Here is a 19,374-nt window from a genome sequence, read left to right as displayed (position 1 = left end):
CTTCCCTCTTACGATTATTATGGCAGGAGAAATTACGATTATTGATTTCCTTTCGTAGAAAAAAAAATGTAGATAGGAAGATGTATTTTTAGCATTTCGTTTATCGTGAATTGAAATGTGAATTGAATCTATGCACAAAATCGTGCGGCGTGAGAAAACTTTCGTGCTCGATTCAATTACATATACGCGATTATGATCCAATGTAAATTATTTAAGGATTCATTAATTGCGTAATTTTAACACCAATTAAAAGAAATTATAATCTTTATTATTACGTGATATTATACAATTATCGTAAACATTGAACGACGAAAAAATCATTAGCGCATTTGATTATATCTTACTAACAATGAAATAATGCATATCCTTCGACATAAATGTTTATGGAATTATCATCACGTCGTAATTAATTCTAAGTAGTAATTAATATACCATTATTGTGTTATACATATAATCATATTCACATCACACATTGTTGTTTTTAATTTAGTTTATCTTTGCTGCATGATATTGAGATATTTTAAGTTACTCGTCGCAGAAATTTTAATTTTTATTATGATAAAAATTTATATTATCGAAATTATCGTGTATGCGTTGTATGTATATATGTTGACAAAAAAAAAGAAGAAAAAAAAGATGCTTGGCATTTATCTTTCAATTTTTAACAGCAATACGCAGGCAAAAAATTTACAAGCTGACATTACTTGAAGCTCAGTGGCAAAGCTAGACGTTACACACATGTTATAAGAATGGTTTTTATTATTCTATTTCTACAAAAGTATACAATGTGGTATAGTATTACGAGATTGCAGATCTCAGAAGCAATTGATATAATAGAAGCCATTCTGCAATTATATGTATAGAAAGGAGTATTATGTCGAATAGTTATCCATTTGTTCAGTTTTGCCCTGTAAAGTTGACTCAAAGAGATATCATATGCTAGAGAAGAACTTTCACGCGAGTACCAGAGACTGAATTATGTAAGAGGCAAGTGGCCCTTTACATTTTCCATTATTTGAGCATTTTATATGAGGCAAGATGTTTAACAACATAGGCAGGGAGATATATTTTTCAAATATGAAAATATATTGTACAAATATATAAAAAGGAGAAAGGTCGTTTTAGTCCAATTCAACGCATGGAGAATCATCAGCCGATTATTAAGCGTTATTACGAGGGTGCATGTACAGTTTAATGTTATAAAACCCTTTGTAAAACTCGAAGTTAACACGTCGCAAGATCGCACCTATTAGTTTTCTCGTAGCTGGCGAATTCTGCAGTACTTTGCGTAACTTGTTATTCCCTATTAAAAATTTACATCTCATTCTTGTGTTATTTACGCGCGATAATATTGTTCATGACATTTAGATTTATCGAATTGATACCCCATTACAAATTTTTCTAAATTTTTATCTTGTAAAATATCACGAAAAAAATTTTTTAAATGAAAATTCAGATAAAAATGTTTGGCAACGACATCTTTAATACATTTTGTATCAATATCTTATTATGTAATAAATATTTGGATTATATTGATACATATCAATATTAGTCGCGCGTATAAAAAATATATATATAGTATATATACACACATAATCCAATGTAATATATAAAATATATGAGTTTACATGAAATTTATATTTGATCAATCAACGATTATTAATTCTCCAATGTAAATTACGGCAGGATGATACGTTGATTATAGTATTTATAGCGATCCGATATTTAAATAGCTCAGTTGATTTTTGAGACTCTGAGACTTCGCTAGAACCAATAATTTGATTGTATAATTACTGTTTAGGTATTTATATCTATACTTTACAAACTTATCGTTATTAAATGCTAATTGGTGCTGGTGTTAACACATGATATTATGTATTTCCGTTTACTTTTATTACTATAAATTACCTCTCTTCCTGTTCCTGTCAAATTGAGAAAGTGGCAAATAGGCATAACTAAATTTATTCTGTTTGCGTGTGTAAATTTTGTCCATTTTATTTTTTTAGAATATAAATTACACAATTGGTCGTCAATCATTCATGAGTCTAGTAATTAAGTTCGATGTACACAATCCTAGTTTTATGAATAAGATTTCCTTCAATACATAAAAAATACATGTATTTCCCCAATACAAAAAACAATGTCATATCAAAGGAAATTCCATTGAAATTAATTTTTGTTTGTATTTTCGTATCTTGTATCACTGTAAAGACACTGTAAATGTCTGCACTTGTAATGTATGAATTCCTAGAGGGATACAGAATGTGTCAACGCTAAATAATGGACGTAAACATAACTTTATGTTAATACAAAGAAAAATATTCCTAACTGCTAAGTAAAAATTTGTAGGAATACTTCCGAATATAAGCTTACATATAAAGAAGTATATTCCATCCTTATCTTAATGTATATGTATAGAAGGCGATTTTTTTATTCATTATCAACCTTCGATTTTTTCTTTTTCTTCTTTTTCTGCAACGAGGTATCTACTTCGCCATTTTCAACGTGTCCATTTTCTTGCCCGTTTTCGAGCGACTGACGTTTTCTCTTTTTATCCTTCTTTTTCTTCTCCAGAGCAGCTAACATGATCTCCGTTTCTATCAGTGCCTCTTTCATTACTTCCAAATTTTTCTTCGGTTCCTTGCCAGTTGTGTAGAACTCTAATCTGTCCTCCACTTGCTGCCGTAATTTTTCACCAAATATCTTCGTCGGTATTTCCGTGAAACAATCAATTCTGGAAGCAATGGAACATTTATTCGCCAGGTACCTCGCAATTCTACCCTTATTTGCAGTACCGGCGCGACCGATAAACGTAGAGTGGAACAAGAGTCCGTATTTCGGAGTATTCGACCTTCCACGACTTTTCAACGCTCTGAACAGGGCCTTCTCCGCTCCCAATATTTGAACGGTAGACGCCGGTGCCTTCGCCAAGTTAGTAAGCGATCCCGCGTGTGCTATTAATCTAGCGCCGACTTGATCTCCGATTAAAGTAGCTAAATTCGGTGCTATTCCTGCCATTTTCGACGTTAAATATTCGGCCATCTTCTTTCTGTACCCCACCAATGCGACAACGCGTCCAGCAAAGATCTCAACGTTCATTAAATCAACTGGACTTATGTCCATCCCCATGGACGACTTGGCCGCGTTGACGATAGCATGAGCTCTTGCACTGTCCATAACAATTTCTTCTAACTCCGCCACCTTCTCATCCGTTAGTTCTTTCCGGTTTTTTATTACTTGCGCCACTCTCGCGTACGTATAATTCTCCGGAACTATCTTTGAAAGTTCTGGGTAGTGATAACTGTACCATTCTCTGAAATCAAAATGTAAAACCGAAGTTAATTCCGATTGTCTACTAATCTATTTTATTTCTGATATATTCAAAAAATATACTGTACGTACCGCATACGCATACTGAACGTGTTAATATCCTTGTCCAATTGATCTAGCAAAGCTATACTCTGGATGATCATGTTGTCTACTCGGTTCACGTTGAATTTAACTTTTGCTCTCGAGTAACTGTGTCCAAGACCTAGTTGCGCAATCGCCGAGGTCTGAGCGGTGAAGCCTTTCACCAGATTATGAAAATGCACTCTTATTCCCCTCATGACTTCAGGAACGGCATTGACATAATCGCACCTTATGCCCAAAGTTTCGGTGATATTGGCACCGAGTTTGGGATCCGCAACGCCGAGAACAAAATCCTCTTTGGCAAACCCACCGAAGGAGGAATCTAGGAAGAGCTTCAGGTCCTCTGTAACGATTCCTTCGGAGACACTGTTGATATTTTCCAGAGCGGACAACGCCGTCTTGAAGGGTGAAAATCCATGGTAGGTAACAATCCTGCGGAAACGCGACAGATCTTTCACGGATTCTTCCACCTGAGGTAACTGCATTCCAATCTCCTCGAACTCTTTGACTTTGAATACCGCGTATCCAGCGGCATGTTCAAATAGAATGAAGAGCTGCGACTGTAAAGGAAGCAATTTAATTAGCGTTACGATATAATGGTAATATTCTAATATGAAAAAAATATTGCATTTTGTTATTTTGTTTATTTTTCACAATAAATGCCTTTTACTATCATCGTTATTTCCGTTATTGTATTGTTATTATTATTTTATTCTTAGAATAAATAAATATTGTACACAAAAGCAACCTGTCCTGATTTGGAGGTTAACCTCAAAATTCGTATAATAATATATAATCGTTCGTGAAATAACTATATTTAAAACGTGCAAACGGAGCCTACATTACGATTTGAAAAATATTTATCTCAAACTCGGATCTAAAAACATTATTAACGCATAAAATTGCACAAATTGCGACGCTTGCGTATCGATTGCGTATCCGGTCGGCAGGAAAAAATTACAAATTACATCTTGGAATAAGTCACTGTTGCGACATAATTTGGAAATCTTGCACTTACCATTTTTCAAAAATTATATATTTTTTATTTGGCCTACGCTGGGTCGGAAAGGACACTCAACACTCAACACTCAACGCGCGTGAAACCACGCGAACGCAGGACCATGTGTGTTGCAGACTGCAAGATATTAACGGAAGTGAGGTAGTAGGTAGATGGATGATGCGACAGCGTTTCCTGTGATTCGAGACACGTCTTTTACCAGGGTACGGTAAAGAAGTTTAAACTTGAAAACAAAAAGAAATATACTATATTTAGCTTGGACGGCTTGCGGACACAATTTTTAAGATGTTAGAAAAAATTAATAATTGTTTTATAAAAGATTTTGATTTACCTGCAAAAGAAAATAAACATAAATACAGAAATATTATATTATTTACGCTGATATTATTATTTACGCTCCTTATATGAGCTTTTGAACGACAAAAAGCAGTATATTGTTTAGCTCACACTTGCATACACAATGGCTGCATCCAGAAGCACGACCGCTCATTGAGCGCTCACAGGTAGCCGCTCAGTGAGCATTTTTGATGTACTGGATACATGCTCACAACAGTTCACTATACGCATTTATGTGACGTATAAGTTATAGATATTTATTTGCATTTATAATAGACATCTATAAAGATCTGCGTAATTATTAATTTCTATCTTTACTATCTGCCACCTGTACCCATACAGGCCATACAGCACAGATTGTTGCAGAAAGCTTCCAGAAAGGTTTCAAACAGCGATCGTGCTTCTGGATGCAGCCTTGTGTGTGCAAATGTGAGCTAAACAATTATATACTGGTTTTTGTCGTTTAAAAGCTCATATAAGGAGCGTAAATAATATAATATTTCTGTATTAATATCATGCACATTTTTAATGTCATCGTCCTCCTCATCCTCAGTCCTATTACTCGTGTCCGAGCATGGTGACTTCTCTTCATATACGCATACATGTGTTGCGCACGTAGATTATACACATATTGTATATGGGACCTATAGTTTATAACGCCGATTCCGAACGGCTATATTTTTTTTAGAGAAGTGTTCATGGCAAGAATACTTTCGGTGATTTGCCATTGCCTTCCGAGAGGAGAACGAGCAAATATAATTCTTCTAGCTCTACCGGGAATCGAACCCCGGGACCTTTGGCTCAATAGACCAGTGCGCTGTCTACTAGGCCACGCTCGTCCTCAGATATAGTTTAGTAAATAAATTAAAATTGAAATGTATCTAATATCTAATCTAATTTAAAACTACTTTTTATTTTTGTAAGATTGTTTGCAAAAATAGTTTTAAAAAATATTAATATCAATTTAATCAATCAATCATTCAATTTATAATAATTTCCATTGATTACATTGTCTACATGAAAAAGGGTCGTAAGCATAATGTAAATAATACACAAACAAATCCATGTAGATTCAATCTTAAAATTTACAGCACAATATAATCCTAGCTGTTTTCCATTTCCATGCACGCGTCTATAATGTCCATTTCTACCAATGTCGATTAATTATTTCTAATTCTTAATTATAACTAGAAAAAGATAAAAAGTAAAAGTTATACCGAGATTAAAGTTAATCTGCATTGATAAAACTGGACATAAAAGGGTTGAATTTTTTAAATTTCACACAGCGCGCGTCAAAAGGAGCATGCGTTCAATTGGCGGAACGCGCATTGGTCTTATACATATATTTAGAATAAGGCTGGGGTCCCATGGAGCGGATTACGCGGAAGCGGAACGAGCGTATCACCAATCACGGGACCGTTTCGACGGAATCTTTGAAAGGGTTCTATCAGAATGATGCCGTGATTGGTGATACGCTCGTTCCGCTTCCGCGTAATCCGCTCCATGGGACCCCAGCCTTAGTCTCTGGTTTCAACGCGTGCATGGAAACTGGATTATATATGTAGGATATATCTCGGATCAGTTCGATCCCCTGTAATAAAGCCTTGTGTCCAGTTGTCCACGATATTAGAAATCCGAGATCTCGGACGGAGAAAAAATTGACCAATCATATTTAAACAATTCGGCAATTGACCAATGCGATTGGTTAATTCTTTCTCCGTCCGAGATCTCGGGGCAATTTCTAACGTCGTAGACACAAAAGGCTTTTTATTCCATGATCCGCGCTAAAGTTAATTACGCGCTCGAACGTCAATTTATAATTATATGGACATCGCGGACTTTGTCTCTTTTTTACGAGATTCACCACTTTAATGTCCATTTCTATCAATTCCATATTATCAACGTAGATTAACTTTAATCTCAGTTTAGCTGTTTAGCTTAATTACCTTTTATCTTTTTTTAGTTCTAAGAATTAGAAAGAGTTAAAAAGTAATCGAGATTAAAGTTAATCTACATATTTGTAGAAATCAGAATTAAACGTTTGCTCGATCGCCGCTCTTTCCTAACGAATAACATTTCGCGTTCGTACATACGTCTCATTGCGTAATAGATTGTAGATTATCTAGTTGCGCGCGTTTATTTTCCCGTTGATAAAACACGCTCGCCTTCCCGCGGATCGGATTGGCCCGAGCTTCCGGATCGAATCGAATTTATCGAACGTAAAAAGGCGGGATCGCGTTTCATGTCCATTTCTACCTACGCGAATCAATTTCAATCTCAATTTAACTAATTACTCTTTATCCTTCTTCTAATTTCTGAGAACTAAAAAGGAATAAAAAGTAAGTTGAATCGAGATTAAAGTTAATCCGCGTCGGCAGAAATGACCATCGGGTAGGCGCGCGCCAGCATCCGCCCCTGCCCGGCCGCGCGGGCCCGCGCGGGCCGCGCGCGAAACGTCAAGTTGGCAACGGCGGTCAGCGTACTATTCCATGATATTCGCCGTTGGCTTCCGGCCGTGTGTGTGCGATACGGCTGGCCAGGTGCACGGGAACGGGTCGTTTTTACCGCGTCGAGAAACCTTGTGCCGTGCGCGTCGAACGGCGGTGTCGGACGCCGTCGGACGGGGATCGTCGCGTTATCCTGGTTATGAGATTGCCGCGGCGCGGGAGACACGCCGTGCGGTTGGGTTAAACGCGGTAACCGGAACGCCGATCGGCGTCGACGGGCATAGCCTCTCGCGGCCCGACGTCGGGATCCCGGTGCTGCTGGCGCGAACACCGCGCGCACACGGTCCGTCCCGCGTCCGTCGTCCGTCGTCCCGTGCCACTTGGCGTGCGTCGCGCGCGTGAGAGAGCGCGACAGCGAAAGAGGACGGGAGAGAAAGAAAGAGAGGGAGAGAGCGTCGTCCGTGCGTCCGCGGCGCGTCGAGAAGGCTGAGGGCTGAGGAAGAGGACAAGGAGGACGAGAAGAGGGAAGAATAAAGAGAATCGTCGCGATCGCGGCCGACGGTCGCGATGCCGCTTCTACGCAAACAGCCGTTCCAGCGGCTTCACGTCTCCTCGGACTTCAGGGACGACGACGAGGTCTACCACTGCGAGGTTACGAACGAGATATTCAAGAACTACAAGTGAGTGCTGAGCGGCCTCCGCGGGATGTGGGATACGAGGACGCAACGGCGGGCTTCGGGGTCTGGGCCCGATTGCGAGTACTCAAGGCCCCGCTTGATCCCGTCGCCCGAGATTGTCGTCGCGTCGACGACGTTTCGCGTCGCCGTACGCGGGAGAGCGATACATCATTAAAGCGCGATCGATTGTTTATCCGCGGGGGCTTGCGTTACCGCGCGAATAATGCGCCAATTGTCGGTCTGACTACTGCATTGCATAAAAACTGGTGTAATCTTGTCATAAGATTGTAGACCGAAGCCCGTCTTGGCCTGTCCCGGCCTGTCTCGAGGCCTGTTCGGAACGAAATTTGTCCGAAAAGTTTGTTCACATCCACGTGAATGAAGGCGACTTTGATCAAATCCGGATTAACTTGAAATTCGACCAGCAGAATTGCTCGCAGCAAAACGACTGTAGGCGATTCGTCCCCGATCTAATTTTTACTTCAGACAACAAAGAAGATTAATAAAATTACGAGTTTAATGTCCATTTCTATCAATACATATTAACTGTAATTTCGGTTTAACTTACTTTTTTATCTTAGAACTGGAAAAAGATAAAAAATAAGTCAAACCGAGATTGAAGTTAAATCATTGGTAGAGATGGACATTAGTCGCTGATTAAGCTAATCAGTTTGATCGAAGTCTTCCTAAGGCCAATTTTACTCGAAAATCGTATATACTATTTCACGCTAAATTTCCTTTCCCTTTTTTTCCTTTTTTGAAAACGTACGATAATGTATGTTGAAATACAGTTAAAAAAAAAACGTGAATGGACTGATCGTAAACAAACTTGGGAAAGGTTTATCAATTTATCATTTATCATGGACTTATGTTGCATTATGTCCACAAATTCATTAATGAATTTTTTCGGTGTGTTAATAATTTGAGAGCGTCATTCGATACAACAACACAGTGTCTTTTTACCATAATTGACATTTTTTTAAATCGTAGGTATTTTTTTATTCGGATAAGATTCTACTCAATAGGAACATTCTGACTGATACTTATTAAGAATTTGCATTTACATCATTTAGATTAACGACCATCATACAATATATTGAATAGATAATGAATAAAGATGAATTTTTATTGTTTCTTGTTGGAAAATATCTGTTATGTCGGTTTAAGTAAAAATTTGTAGTCAGATATGTATCTCTTACATTGTTAATTTACAAATTAAATGGATTTTACTATGTTATTAGTTGTTACACTGTCAAATGTGCTTAAACATTATTAATCTAGCTTCTATATTATTGTTTTAATAAGCTTTTTATAGATATGTATGAACAATTTGAAGTTTGGTTAAATGTACATATGAATGAACATAATTATATTCTATGGTCATACACATACATATATATAAGCTTATTAACTTTATTTTTAACTTTTAAGTAAATTTAATAATTAAGTGTTATTCGTGTTTTTTAAAGCTTTTATATATTTTGAAGATTTAATAAGTTAAATTAATTTAAAATAAATATACATATATAAAAATTATTCCATATAAGTTATATTGTAATAAACATTATGTATTTTCTGTTACAGTGAATTTTGCGAGCGGATTATCTTATGCAACTCCCTTATATGGTCATGTAGTATCACAGGTAAAACTAATATGACATTCGAGGAAGCTTTGCAATGCGAAGAAAATGCGAAGAGGAGCTTGAAAGAATTCCCAATGGAGGTATAATTAAATTTTTATGTAATCTATGTTGAATCATCATTAATATGTTTATTATATATGTAAAATTCCATATTTTTTTAGCTGCGAATCCCTATACTTTATCTGGCTAGTAAAACAAATAGATCTTCTTTCAACGAGATGATCGAAGACGTTTACCAATTTGCGAGAGATCGCTATTTTGTAGGAGAAATGGTAGAAGCTAGCTTTACCGATGACGCTTGGTGTAACTGTCATGTTCTTCAAGTTATTATACCTACGGAACAGCAAGTTAAGGCATATATGAATGAAAATGGCAGGTAAGTGAATTAATTGAGTTTTAAACTATTTTATTAATTTTTTTAATTTTATTGAGTTTATTCTATTCTGCATCGCTGTTTCAGAAGTCTACAGGAACATTATTATCATCCACCAGCGAAGTTATTTCGTTATGAGGTAGAACAATTAGATTCTGGAGATTCTGACGTCAGTCAGATTATGATAGTGGAAGCGTCTCAGGTCAGAAGACGAAAGCAGCATTACAGCAGAGATCGTAACAAGATATTTCTTCGTCAACTCTGTGAACAAAATGATAGCGGTATATGGGTTGTCAAGGTTAATACAGAATTGTTGATACAAAATTATGAATGTCTGAAGATATTTTTGCGCTCTTGTAATATTACCTTTTGTTTCATTATTGTATAGGAAAGCGTTTTGGAAAAATATGGGATTAACAAAGTACGTTTTGATACCATATTTGCCGGGACACTCCCAGATTTTACGGTGCGTGTAAAAAAATCGGTCAAACAAAAGCAAGAATCCATGGATAAATTTCTCACCTCAAATGTATCAAAACAAAAAACACCCGAGAAAGCGGATCCTCTGAAAAAAGTGAATGATACTGCCGTGGTGAAGAAATTCCGGAAACCAAGGTAAAAGCTATTCATTAAGGCTTTGTTAAAAGACATCTATTTAATGTATTTTTTAATATCTTTGAAATATTTTATTAATAGAACGAATGGCAAATTCAAAGAGGAACTTAAAGCAAAAGCTTTGGAGGAGAAAGCGAAACGTAAAGAAGAAAGGGCGTTAAAAAGTGAGCGTAAAAAGGAAAAGAAACAAAAGTTAGCGGCTTTAGCTGCATATATGAAACAATGGAACAAACCGAGAGAAGATCTCGAGTGTGAAGATCTTAGTCCCATTCCTGAACCTACTGTCATTAAATGCAATATACCGAACGAGAAGTTTGGAGATTTCGCTATGATAACGGAATTTCTTGAATTTTTTAATGAAGAATTAGAAGTGTCTGTATATTTTCCGGGAGGTTTTAATTTGGAACTAGTGGAGAAGGCATTGTTGACCAAAGAAGCGTCGGGTCCGTGGAGCGATCTTTTACAACTGTTATTGTCAAATATATTCAAGTACCAAGCTGGAGAAGACAATGAAAGTGATGCGCAAGCATCCACTTTGTTGGATGACATTAGTGCTTATGAAGGTGCATCATCAATGGCAAAAGCCATCAAGCTCGCTACATTGGCTTCTAGATGGTGCTCGACTTATCAGGGATGCAAATTATCAGAACTCACATTGGATCATGTAACTCTGAGTGAGATTTTGAGGCAACATTTACTAAGCTCCGGGGGACGTATTAGCGAAGCCGCTTCGAAATGGCGATATTCTCAAAAGGGTACGTATGATTTATTATTCAATATTAATATACTTTCTATTAAAAAAAAAATTATTGTGATTGTAGGTGGCTATACAAATTTTGATGAACCAGCACTTCTTTTGAGGCTAAATGAAGGCTACCTCTTGCGATTATTAAACCATCGAAATGTCTGCGAGCTTGAGTTAGACGACAAAATAAAGATTGTCACATGTCTGATCAATCAGTTGCTTGCATTTGCATCGATACGTGATGCAATTGAGGAGCGATACGATAAATTGCATCAAGCGAAAAAAGAATTAAAATTGTTCTTGCTTGCCGAACAGAGAAAGGAGAAGGAGGAGAGAGAAAAGATGCGAGAACGCGAGAAAGAGGGAAAGCCTCTCGAGGAAGAAGAGCCGAAACCGAAAAAGATCACGCGTGGTAATTATGAAGAAGGAAAGAAAAGAGAAGAATATGAAAATAAACTAAAAGAACTGCAACAAGCGTCAAGGGACGACAAAATGATGATTTATTTAGGTGCAGATAGAGCGCATCGAAGATATTGGAGACTTATATCTATACCAGGTATGTTTCTATGTTTTTGTTTTATAAAATGTTTAACATGAAATGTTTAATATCCAAAATTGAGAATAAAAGACTCAATGTTTTATATTTTTTTTTATTGACTCTGGTTGCAATAAGATACATATTACTTTGGATTTAAAAATGTCACATCACGAATTTAAAAACAAAGTTAACTACCTTGTACTTTTTTCTTTTTTTTCCATTTAACATAACTTGTTTACTTCAATATCTTTTCAAGAAAAATATTTTTAATGAGATATGTTAATCAATATCTTTAAGTTTTTTTTTATAAAACTAGATTCACAATTTTATTAAAATAAAAATGTTTACATTGCGCTTTATTTGATTATACTTTTATAATTATTATTACTTTGAAAAAGTAATTAAAAAAGGAATTAAATTTTATAACATTCAATTCTTTTCTTCTCAGAGTGTAACTTTCTAATATTATAACTTGTCAGAATTACTGACAAAAGTTTATAACACCTCTTAAAAAAGTTATTACTTTAATTAATTTTTCTTAATCTTTATTGTTGTAGGATTATTTGTCGAAAATGACGAACTTTGGCCTGGAAATTGTCTTCCCGAGGGTACGCCGCACCATCCCGAGTTACAAGACAAGGAGGCAACCTACGCATATCTAAAAAATAAATTTGAGGATGAGTTCAGTGACAAAGAAAATAGTTTCAAAAAATCGAAGAAATCACCCAAGAAGCTTCTATCCTTGGATAAAAATGGTGTCAAATCGCCACGGAAAGAAACAAGCCCACGGAAAGAATTTAAACAAGATCTCACCAACATCAAAAGAAGTTTAGTTCTGTGTACAGGAGACAAAGATTGTCCTGTTCATTGCAAGAGATCACCGATAAAGTGGAGCTTTTACGGAAATCAAGAAGACATTCAAGCGTTAATAGATAGTTTAAGTACAAGGGGTGTCAGGGAGAGCGAGCTTAGAAATAATCTTTTACAAGAGATGGACAATTTGCTCCTCGTTATCGATGAATGTCCTAAGCACAGACTTAATCCTGAAGTTGTAAGTATATTTTTATATAGTTTATTAAAGTATACTACCTCTACATCTATACTATATAGTTACGCGTAGTTAAAAGACGAAAAGTAAATGGATATTCGTACGTAGTTTTCAGACTCGAGTAAAGGGCAAATTAATAAGGCGGTTAAGAAAAATAAATATGAAAATGCGAACTTGAATTTTCCTCCTGATATGTCGATCGACGATGTGATGGAATTGACTTTGAGAGATCACATTTTGGATTTCGAAGACAAAATCAACTCGGGTTGTCTAGGATCCCTTAAGATTATCAATCGTGCCATCTGGAGGAACGCGATTAACCAGAGAAGTTACGACAAACAATGTGACAAGTTGATGTGTGCCGGTAGTGAGGTAGACATAGATACACCGCCTAATGCTTTGATAGACAAGATAAAGAACGAGTCTAAACACAGTAGACCCGGTACTCCCGACTCTGAGGTTGGGAGCATTAGCATAAAGACTTACAAGGACCCAGGAATATACCTAGGTTTACCCGGTGATGATGAAATGGTGGCCGATCAAAGGCAACAGGCAGCTGTCAAACAGCTGGCTTGTGCTATTTTACAGTTGTCCCACGCTATAGAACAAAGGTACTTACAAAGACCACTGGGGCCCGATCAAAAGGACAAAAAATGGTCGGGCGAGGAGGCACGAGAGAGATGGGAACAATCATTAATAGCGTCTACGAACTGGTCCCAGTTGTTCGTTCACTTAAGTACCTTGCATAATAGTGTCGCGTGGGACAGAAGCGCGTTAAACGCTCAGTGTCGTATATGTCGAAGGCGTAGGGATGCGGAGAACATGTTGCTTTGCGACGGATGCAACAGGGGACACCATCTCTATTGCCTGAAACCGAAACTTAATGTAATTAATAGTTCATTATACTGACGTTTCCATAATAGCGATCGACTGAATTATCATTATTTCCTCGTATATTTCCTATATATAGGCTGTACCACCGGGAGACTGGTTTTGTACAGCATGCAGACCGCCGGAGATAAAACCCAAAGAAAAAGCTCAAAAGCGGAAAAGATTCGAGGATGAGCTCGAGGACGAGACAATATTGACCAAAGAGACGCGACACAATCGCGCGAGGCGCGCACCGCAAAGCGACGACGAGGACGACCAAGAAGACGATCAAGACGACGAGGACAGCGAGGAAGATATGTAAGCTTATGTCTCCATAGCATTAAAATCTGTTATCTTATTTATTATTGTTAATGTTTTTAATTTTTTTTTACTGTGTTAGAAACATACGACTAGAGAACTTATGCGCGTCGTGTAAAAGCGGTGGGAAGGTGATTGCTTGTGACACATGTCCGAATCGTTATCACTTAGAATGCGTAGAACCGCCATTGTCGAGGGCTCCTAGAGGAAGATGGTCTTGCACTAAATGCAAAGCTAAAAGAAGGAACGCAACGAAAGGTAATGGGGAAATAATACGGAGAAATAAACGGAGGAGTATACGGGCGAAAATGTCTTAAGGGCGTTTTTCTTTTATAATTTGAGAAGAAAAAAAATTTCCCGCGTTAAATGTAGATCAAAAGTAGAGGCGTAGACAAATTGTTATAAGGATATTATAAGGAAGTTTCTTAGCGTTAAAATTATGTTGATAGTGAGGGGGCGCGAGAGGGAAAGAGACAAGGAGAGGCTGTGCGCAGCAGCAGCACGCTCTCGCATCCATGGCTTTGCCAAGAGCCTCCTCACTACAGAATCTACAGACTGGGACGGTCTGTATTGTATCCCTTTTTTTTACTGTGTATATATATGTGCGTAGCATCACCATGGCCAATCTTTTTATTTTTTTTATTTTTGGAAAGCACCGCACGTTAGAAGACCCGTACGTTCATCGTCTGTTCATTATTAATATCTGAATAATTCTTAAATTTTTTATTTTGGGGATAGCATACTAACCGAATGAATTATTTACTACAAATCTGTCTACTTCTGCTTCTTGTTTTCAATTATTTTATTAAACGTTTCTGCATTATCATTTATTTTTTCGGAAAGATGATATTTTTCTTTCGTTAGTATATATCTGGACAAGGAAAATTTGTATAAATTAATATAATAAATAATTATTATGTACTATAATTAATATAAATCTGGACTAATTGTATAATATCAACTTTTTTTTATTTTGAAATTAGAAGTAGTCTTCTTATACAATAATTTTCATAGTATGTATAAAATCGAATAATTGAAATAAAATATGGCACGATACATGGCACACGCACACATACGCATATAATTCTTGTTTTGACCTCCGAGTAAAATGGGACTTATTATGGACAGACCTTAATATAGCGTTACATCCCTGTCATGTAAATGCTTGATACATCTTATCATCTTGGCAATGAAATTCGTAGGCTATTGCTAACCCATGTGTATATCACATGAATATCACATCGATAGAACTTTAGTTTTTAGCATAGACTTCACTTCATAAGTAATTCCAAATTGAAACGACAAAATGTGATGTGCTAATTTGAAAATTTTTGCTGTACAGATAGCAGTGCATCGGATGACACTGAACCGAGACAAACGCGGCGTGCGACGAAAAGAGCCGCCGAAATTGAACACGGAGACAAGAATTCGGTTAGGGGATCTATGGCTAAATTGCAAGAATTGTTGACCGATATCAAGCATCACAGAGATTCGTGGCCGTTTCTGTCACCCGTTACGAAGGATGAAGTTCCGGATTATCACGATATCATCTCTAATCCGATGGACTTTGGAACTATCAAGTTCAAACTTAATAACGGCGACTACGAGACAGTAGATAAATTCTTTAGCGATTGCCAATTGGTCTTTGAAAACTGTGGATTGTACAACAAGGAACATAGTTCCGTATACAAGTAAGTAATCAACATTATTTTTATCTCTATTTCACACAAGTTCGGATGCCAGAGATTAAGATTCATGTTGCATAGATAAATCTATTAATGTTAATTAATATATAGTATTAATTTATATATTTCATCCATATTATTAACAATAATTATTAATTATATACACACATTGATTTTAATTAACGCATCATATAATTATTATTAATAACACTGATAAATTGATATCTTTATCATTTTTGTATTTGTATACTAATTTAACTCAGTGTATAGATAAATTGTTGGGTGTGATTTGGATTAGGTCGGTAGAATATCACAAATCTAACAAAACGTAACAAATACAAACGCTATAATACTTGGTAAGATAATATTATCATCACACAAAAGGCTAATATTTTATAATTGCTTAACGGAAGGATTCGATTTTTCTTACGTCTTTTTACAAAATTTGCGAACGTGTTAATTCGTTTGTAACTTTAATAGACTTTGTTGTTGTTGATGTAAATAATCTTTGGCCTCCGAACCAGCCTAAAAATGTGAGTGTATGAAGCGAGGCTATGTCTGGTTAAAAATAGTTACGTGTATAGTGCAGGTATGCGATTACGCAAGTACTTCGAGAAACGCTGCAAAGAATTAGGCTTGAATGTCGATGAAGCACTTTTCCAAGAAGAACCCAAAATTAAGAGGCCGAGATTGGTTATCGATGACGACGAGGAAGACAGTGCGTCAGGAAGCGAAGGCGACGAAAGTGAAGCGCAGAAAAGAAGATAGAATGAAAAAGATTAGATCTATACATATATAAATATATATATTTCATTACGATGTATACTCATGAAATTTAAATCTAGAGCCGCTCATATTTTATATATTTTGAACTCAGCATATATGTGGACTTGTATACCGATGTTGAGCGGTCAAAAGATTCTGTATGTAGCTCAAGACATTTGTAAATTGTATACTTCGATTCTTTCGACAGAGTAATATAAAATTACATTGATGACAATTCACGGAATAGTACAATTACGAAGATTTTATTCTACAGAATCACCGATGCAAATATACGAAAAAAAAAAAAAAAGAAAATGTCTACAGTCGACTTCTTCGAGGCTTGTAATAAAGACGGTACGCAGTATTATTTGCATATACATAGCCGCACACACATATATATATATATATATACTTTTAGATATAATCGCGCACTCATAGAGCATTATAAAACGACATATACCAGCCGATTAGTTTTATTCGCTTCGATCAGTACAAGAATAGCATTATTTTTTTTATAGATGTAAACAAGGAGAGATGCTTGATATATTCTCGCATCGTTCAATTATTTATTTTAACATTATTCACGTAAAGCGGCAATCTATATGTACACATTGCCGTAATTATATTAAGAATCGTTAACTGTATACATGATAAATCGCACTATAAAATTTACTTTTCTCGAAATCGTCTGTACGCGAGCTTTAATGATGAGTACGAGCACAGCTTTAAAAAAAAAAAAAGCATAAGTTATAAAAGCGTCATTCATAAAAACTTATGTTTGTAGATCCAGACAATAAAATTGGATACTTTTGTACTGCGTGTTCTGTGACTTATCAACTGAGAAGTGTTATTTCAATTGTTCTGTAACGCCTATGTAAATTTACGTTTTATGTTAATAGTACTTATTTTTTTCCGTTTTAGTTTATTTTTGACATTTTTTAATTTCAGGCTAGATTTATATAAGCTATGGTACAAAATATCGATTGTATTACACAGTAAAGTGTTCTTTTTAGTCATGTATATTTTATACGATTATTTTGATAACACATCTTCAAATGGACTTTTTTTCAACAATCCTCCTCTGCCTCTCCATAAATTATCTCACACATATGATTAAGGATTTATTTCTTCTAATTGGACAGAGAAAAGATTACAAGTTCTCTTTCTCCAATACATAATTTGTTTTAGCATACAACTCTAAACGATCTTCCATTTTAATGATGACCAGTGCCCTCGAACATTTCCCGGTGGATTTTGTCCCACTTCGCAACGTTCTCAGGAGAGTACGCTGAAAACAGAAGTAGTGGATGAGATGCATATCGGACAGACATTGAGACGTGATGTAATACTCACATAGTTTTTGAATTTTATAAAATATCGGGAACGATACAAGTGTGCCGATCAGCAAATATTTATACAGCCAACTGTGTTTTATGTAATATCTGTATGGGAACTGAGCAACCTTTGCAGTTAAGGTATATGGGTATTTCATGGGTCGAAACGGTGCGCCTGGCGACATGTTGGTCGTCTATAACAGATTAACTGTAATTAGATCCGTTATGCCCAATAATGTAAATGACAATAGTAATATGATAGATTGTGCAAGAGATCTCTGTTAGCGCGATTTTGCAAGTGTATCAAGTACACCAAACTAGTAGGTCTGTCAAGCTGAAATTTCACGCAAGCGAAGAAAAGCTAGCGTTTATCCCCACTCCACCTCACTGTAAAGCCAGCGAAGAACAGCTAACGCTATCGCCTCTATCTTTTTCATGGAGCGAAGAAAAGCTGGCGTATTACCCCTTCACGCAATGCAAAGTGGCATTGAAAAGCAGAGCTAACGCTACTTAACCTAGAAGAAGAAGAACTACGTATAATAAAAATGGAGTACTCCAATTATTATAGACAGTACATCGCGTACGTTGAATATTACAGACGTACAGTGGCAGCTACAGTTGCAGCAGAGGTTGTAAGGAGACGACGCATAGCCGCTATAGCTGCTATGTATTTAATGAAAAAAAAAGAAGATACGCGAAGAAAAGGTTTTGGGTAGCACCCATTTTCGAAAATCGTGATAAACATAGTTTTTTCTTTGCGTCGGTCCCGAAGTTAATATTGGAGGACATACGATTCCACAATTACTTTCGGATGACCGCAACTCAGTTGGAAGAATTGTTGGGCATGGTTGGACCAAGATGTCGTGTTTTCGGCGTTCGGCGTTGCTTCGCTAAAAGTTCAACACAGTTGAACTTTTAGCGAAGCAACGCCGTAAAGCCAACTTGACGAAAATTGATGGAGTGGGGGTAAAACGCTGGCTTTTCTTCGCTCCATGAAATTGCAGCTTTACTCTTAACAACAATGTTCTTATGTTGTATTGTCGCAGCTTTTTTATTTATTTAAATTGTATTTGTGTAACGACAATGTAACGATAACGACGCTATCATTAAGAATTACAGAATAAAACTGTTCGAGCGCAGATTACACTTATGTTGATAACCTATAAAAATTATGCAAAAGGATTTCCTTTCTTGTTATTATATATTCAAATCACAAAAAATAGAGATCATACACGGTTCACATTGTTAGTGCAAACAGAATAAGTTTGGAATAGTGTGATTTCAATCGACCGATCATAAATCCTTGGAGAAAGAAAATGACAGGCGAACGGACGTATGTGTGACGATTTAACCTCGCTTGTCGCCAGCGGTTGTTATAAATTACAAAAGGAAACGATTATCGTGCGCTCGCTTTTTTAACTTCACGTTTAACAATTTTAAATTACTCACTTTTGGATTTATAATATATTACGATAACAACTGCGTGGAATTATGTAACGTATCTGTCCTTCTCCGAATCGTAGGCGAAGGATGCGGCACTGTGCGGTGCGG

At 36.4% G+C, this 19,374-nt stretch overlaps 3 protein-coding genes across 7 annotated transcripts; 1 reads left to right on the top strand and 2 right to left on the bottom strand.

Moving 5' to 3' along the window:
- Positions 1-1,960: 1,960 nt before the first annotated feature.
- Nop56 (Nop56 ribonucleoprotein) lies at positions 1,961-4,585 on the bottom strand. The gene is made up of 3 exons (XM_071710434.1): positions 4,430-4,585; positions 3,403-3,971; positions 1,961-3,313 (listed from the first exon to the last, which is right to left on the bottom strand). Exons 1-3 carry the CDS (start codon positions 4,430-4,432, stop codon positions 2,431-2,433), a joined length of 1,455 nt encoding a protein of 484 aa, XP_071566535.1. The 5' UTR covers positions 4,433-4,585; the 3' UTR covers positions 1,961-2,430.
- Positions 4,586-7,245: 2,660 nt separating this feature from the next.
- Acf (ATP-dependent chromatin assembly factor large subunit) lies at positions 7,246-17,303 on the top strand. Of its 4 annotated transcripts, none has more exons than XM_071710410.1 (14): positions 7,246-7,892; positions 9,474-9,612; positions 9,694-9,908; positions 9,996-10,203; positions 10,294-10,520; positions 10,602-11,275; positions 11,342-11,821; positions 12,361-12,854; positions 12,960-13,736; positions 13,822-14,039; positions 14,122-14,297; positions 14,489-14,602; positions 15,382-15,730; positions 16,297-17,303. In XM_071710410.1, exons 1-14 carry the CDS (start codon positions 7,780-7,782, stop codon positions 16,490-16,492), a joined length of 4,380 nt encoding a protein of 1,459 aa, XP_071566511.1. In that variant the 5' UTR covers positions 7,246-7,779; the 3' UTR covers positions 16,493-17,303. The 4 variants fall into 4 exon arrangements, with proteins under 4 accessions (XP_071566511.1, XP_071566512.1, XP_071566510.1 ...); XM_071710411.1 differs by having other exon boundaries at positions 9,993-10,203; positions 16,309-17,303; XM_071710409.1 differs by having other exon boundaries at positions 9,993-10,203.
- A 294-nt stretch (positions 17,304-17,597) lies between these two features.
- Roh (reduction of Rh1) lies at positions 17,598-18,728 on the bottom strand. Of its 2 annotated transcripts, XM_071710419.1 has the most exons (4): positions 18,428-18,728; positions 18,207-18,338; positions 17,843-18,017; positions 17,598-17,777 (listed from the first exon to the last, which is right to left on the bottom strand). In XM_071710419.1, exons 2-4 carry the CDS (start codon positions 18,258-18,260, stop codon positions 17,704-17,706), a joined length of 303 nt encoding a protein of 100 aa, XP_071566520.1. In that variant the 5' UTR covers positions 18,261-18,338; positions 18,428-18,728; the 3' UTR covers positions 17,598-17,703. The 2 variants fall into 2 exon arrangements, with proteins under 2 accessions (XP_071566520.1, XP_071566519.1); XM_071710418.1 differs by having other exon boundaries at positions 18,207-18,728.
- Between the last annotated feature and the right edge of the window lie 646 nt (positions 18,729-19,374).

This window comes from Temnothorax nylanderi, unplaced genomic scaffold (genome assembly GCF_030848795.1).
Source record: "Temnothorax nylanderi isolate EJ_2023f unplaced genomic scaffold, tnyl_v1.0 TNYL_tig0089_pilon, whole genome shotgun sequence".
Classification (NCBI taxonomy): domain Eukaryota; kingdom Metazoa; phylum Arthropoda; class Insecta; order Hymenoptera; family Formicidae; genus Temnothorax; species Temnothorax nylanderi.
The sequence above is the reverse complement of the archived record's forward strand: the minus strand, read 5'-3'. Positions and strand labels throughout refer to the sequence as shown.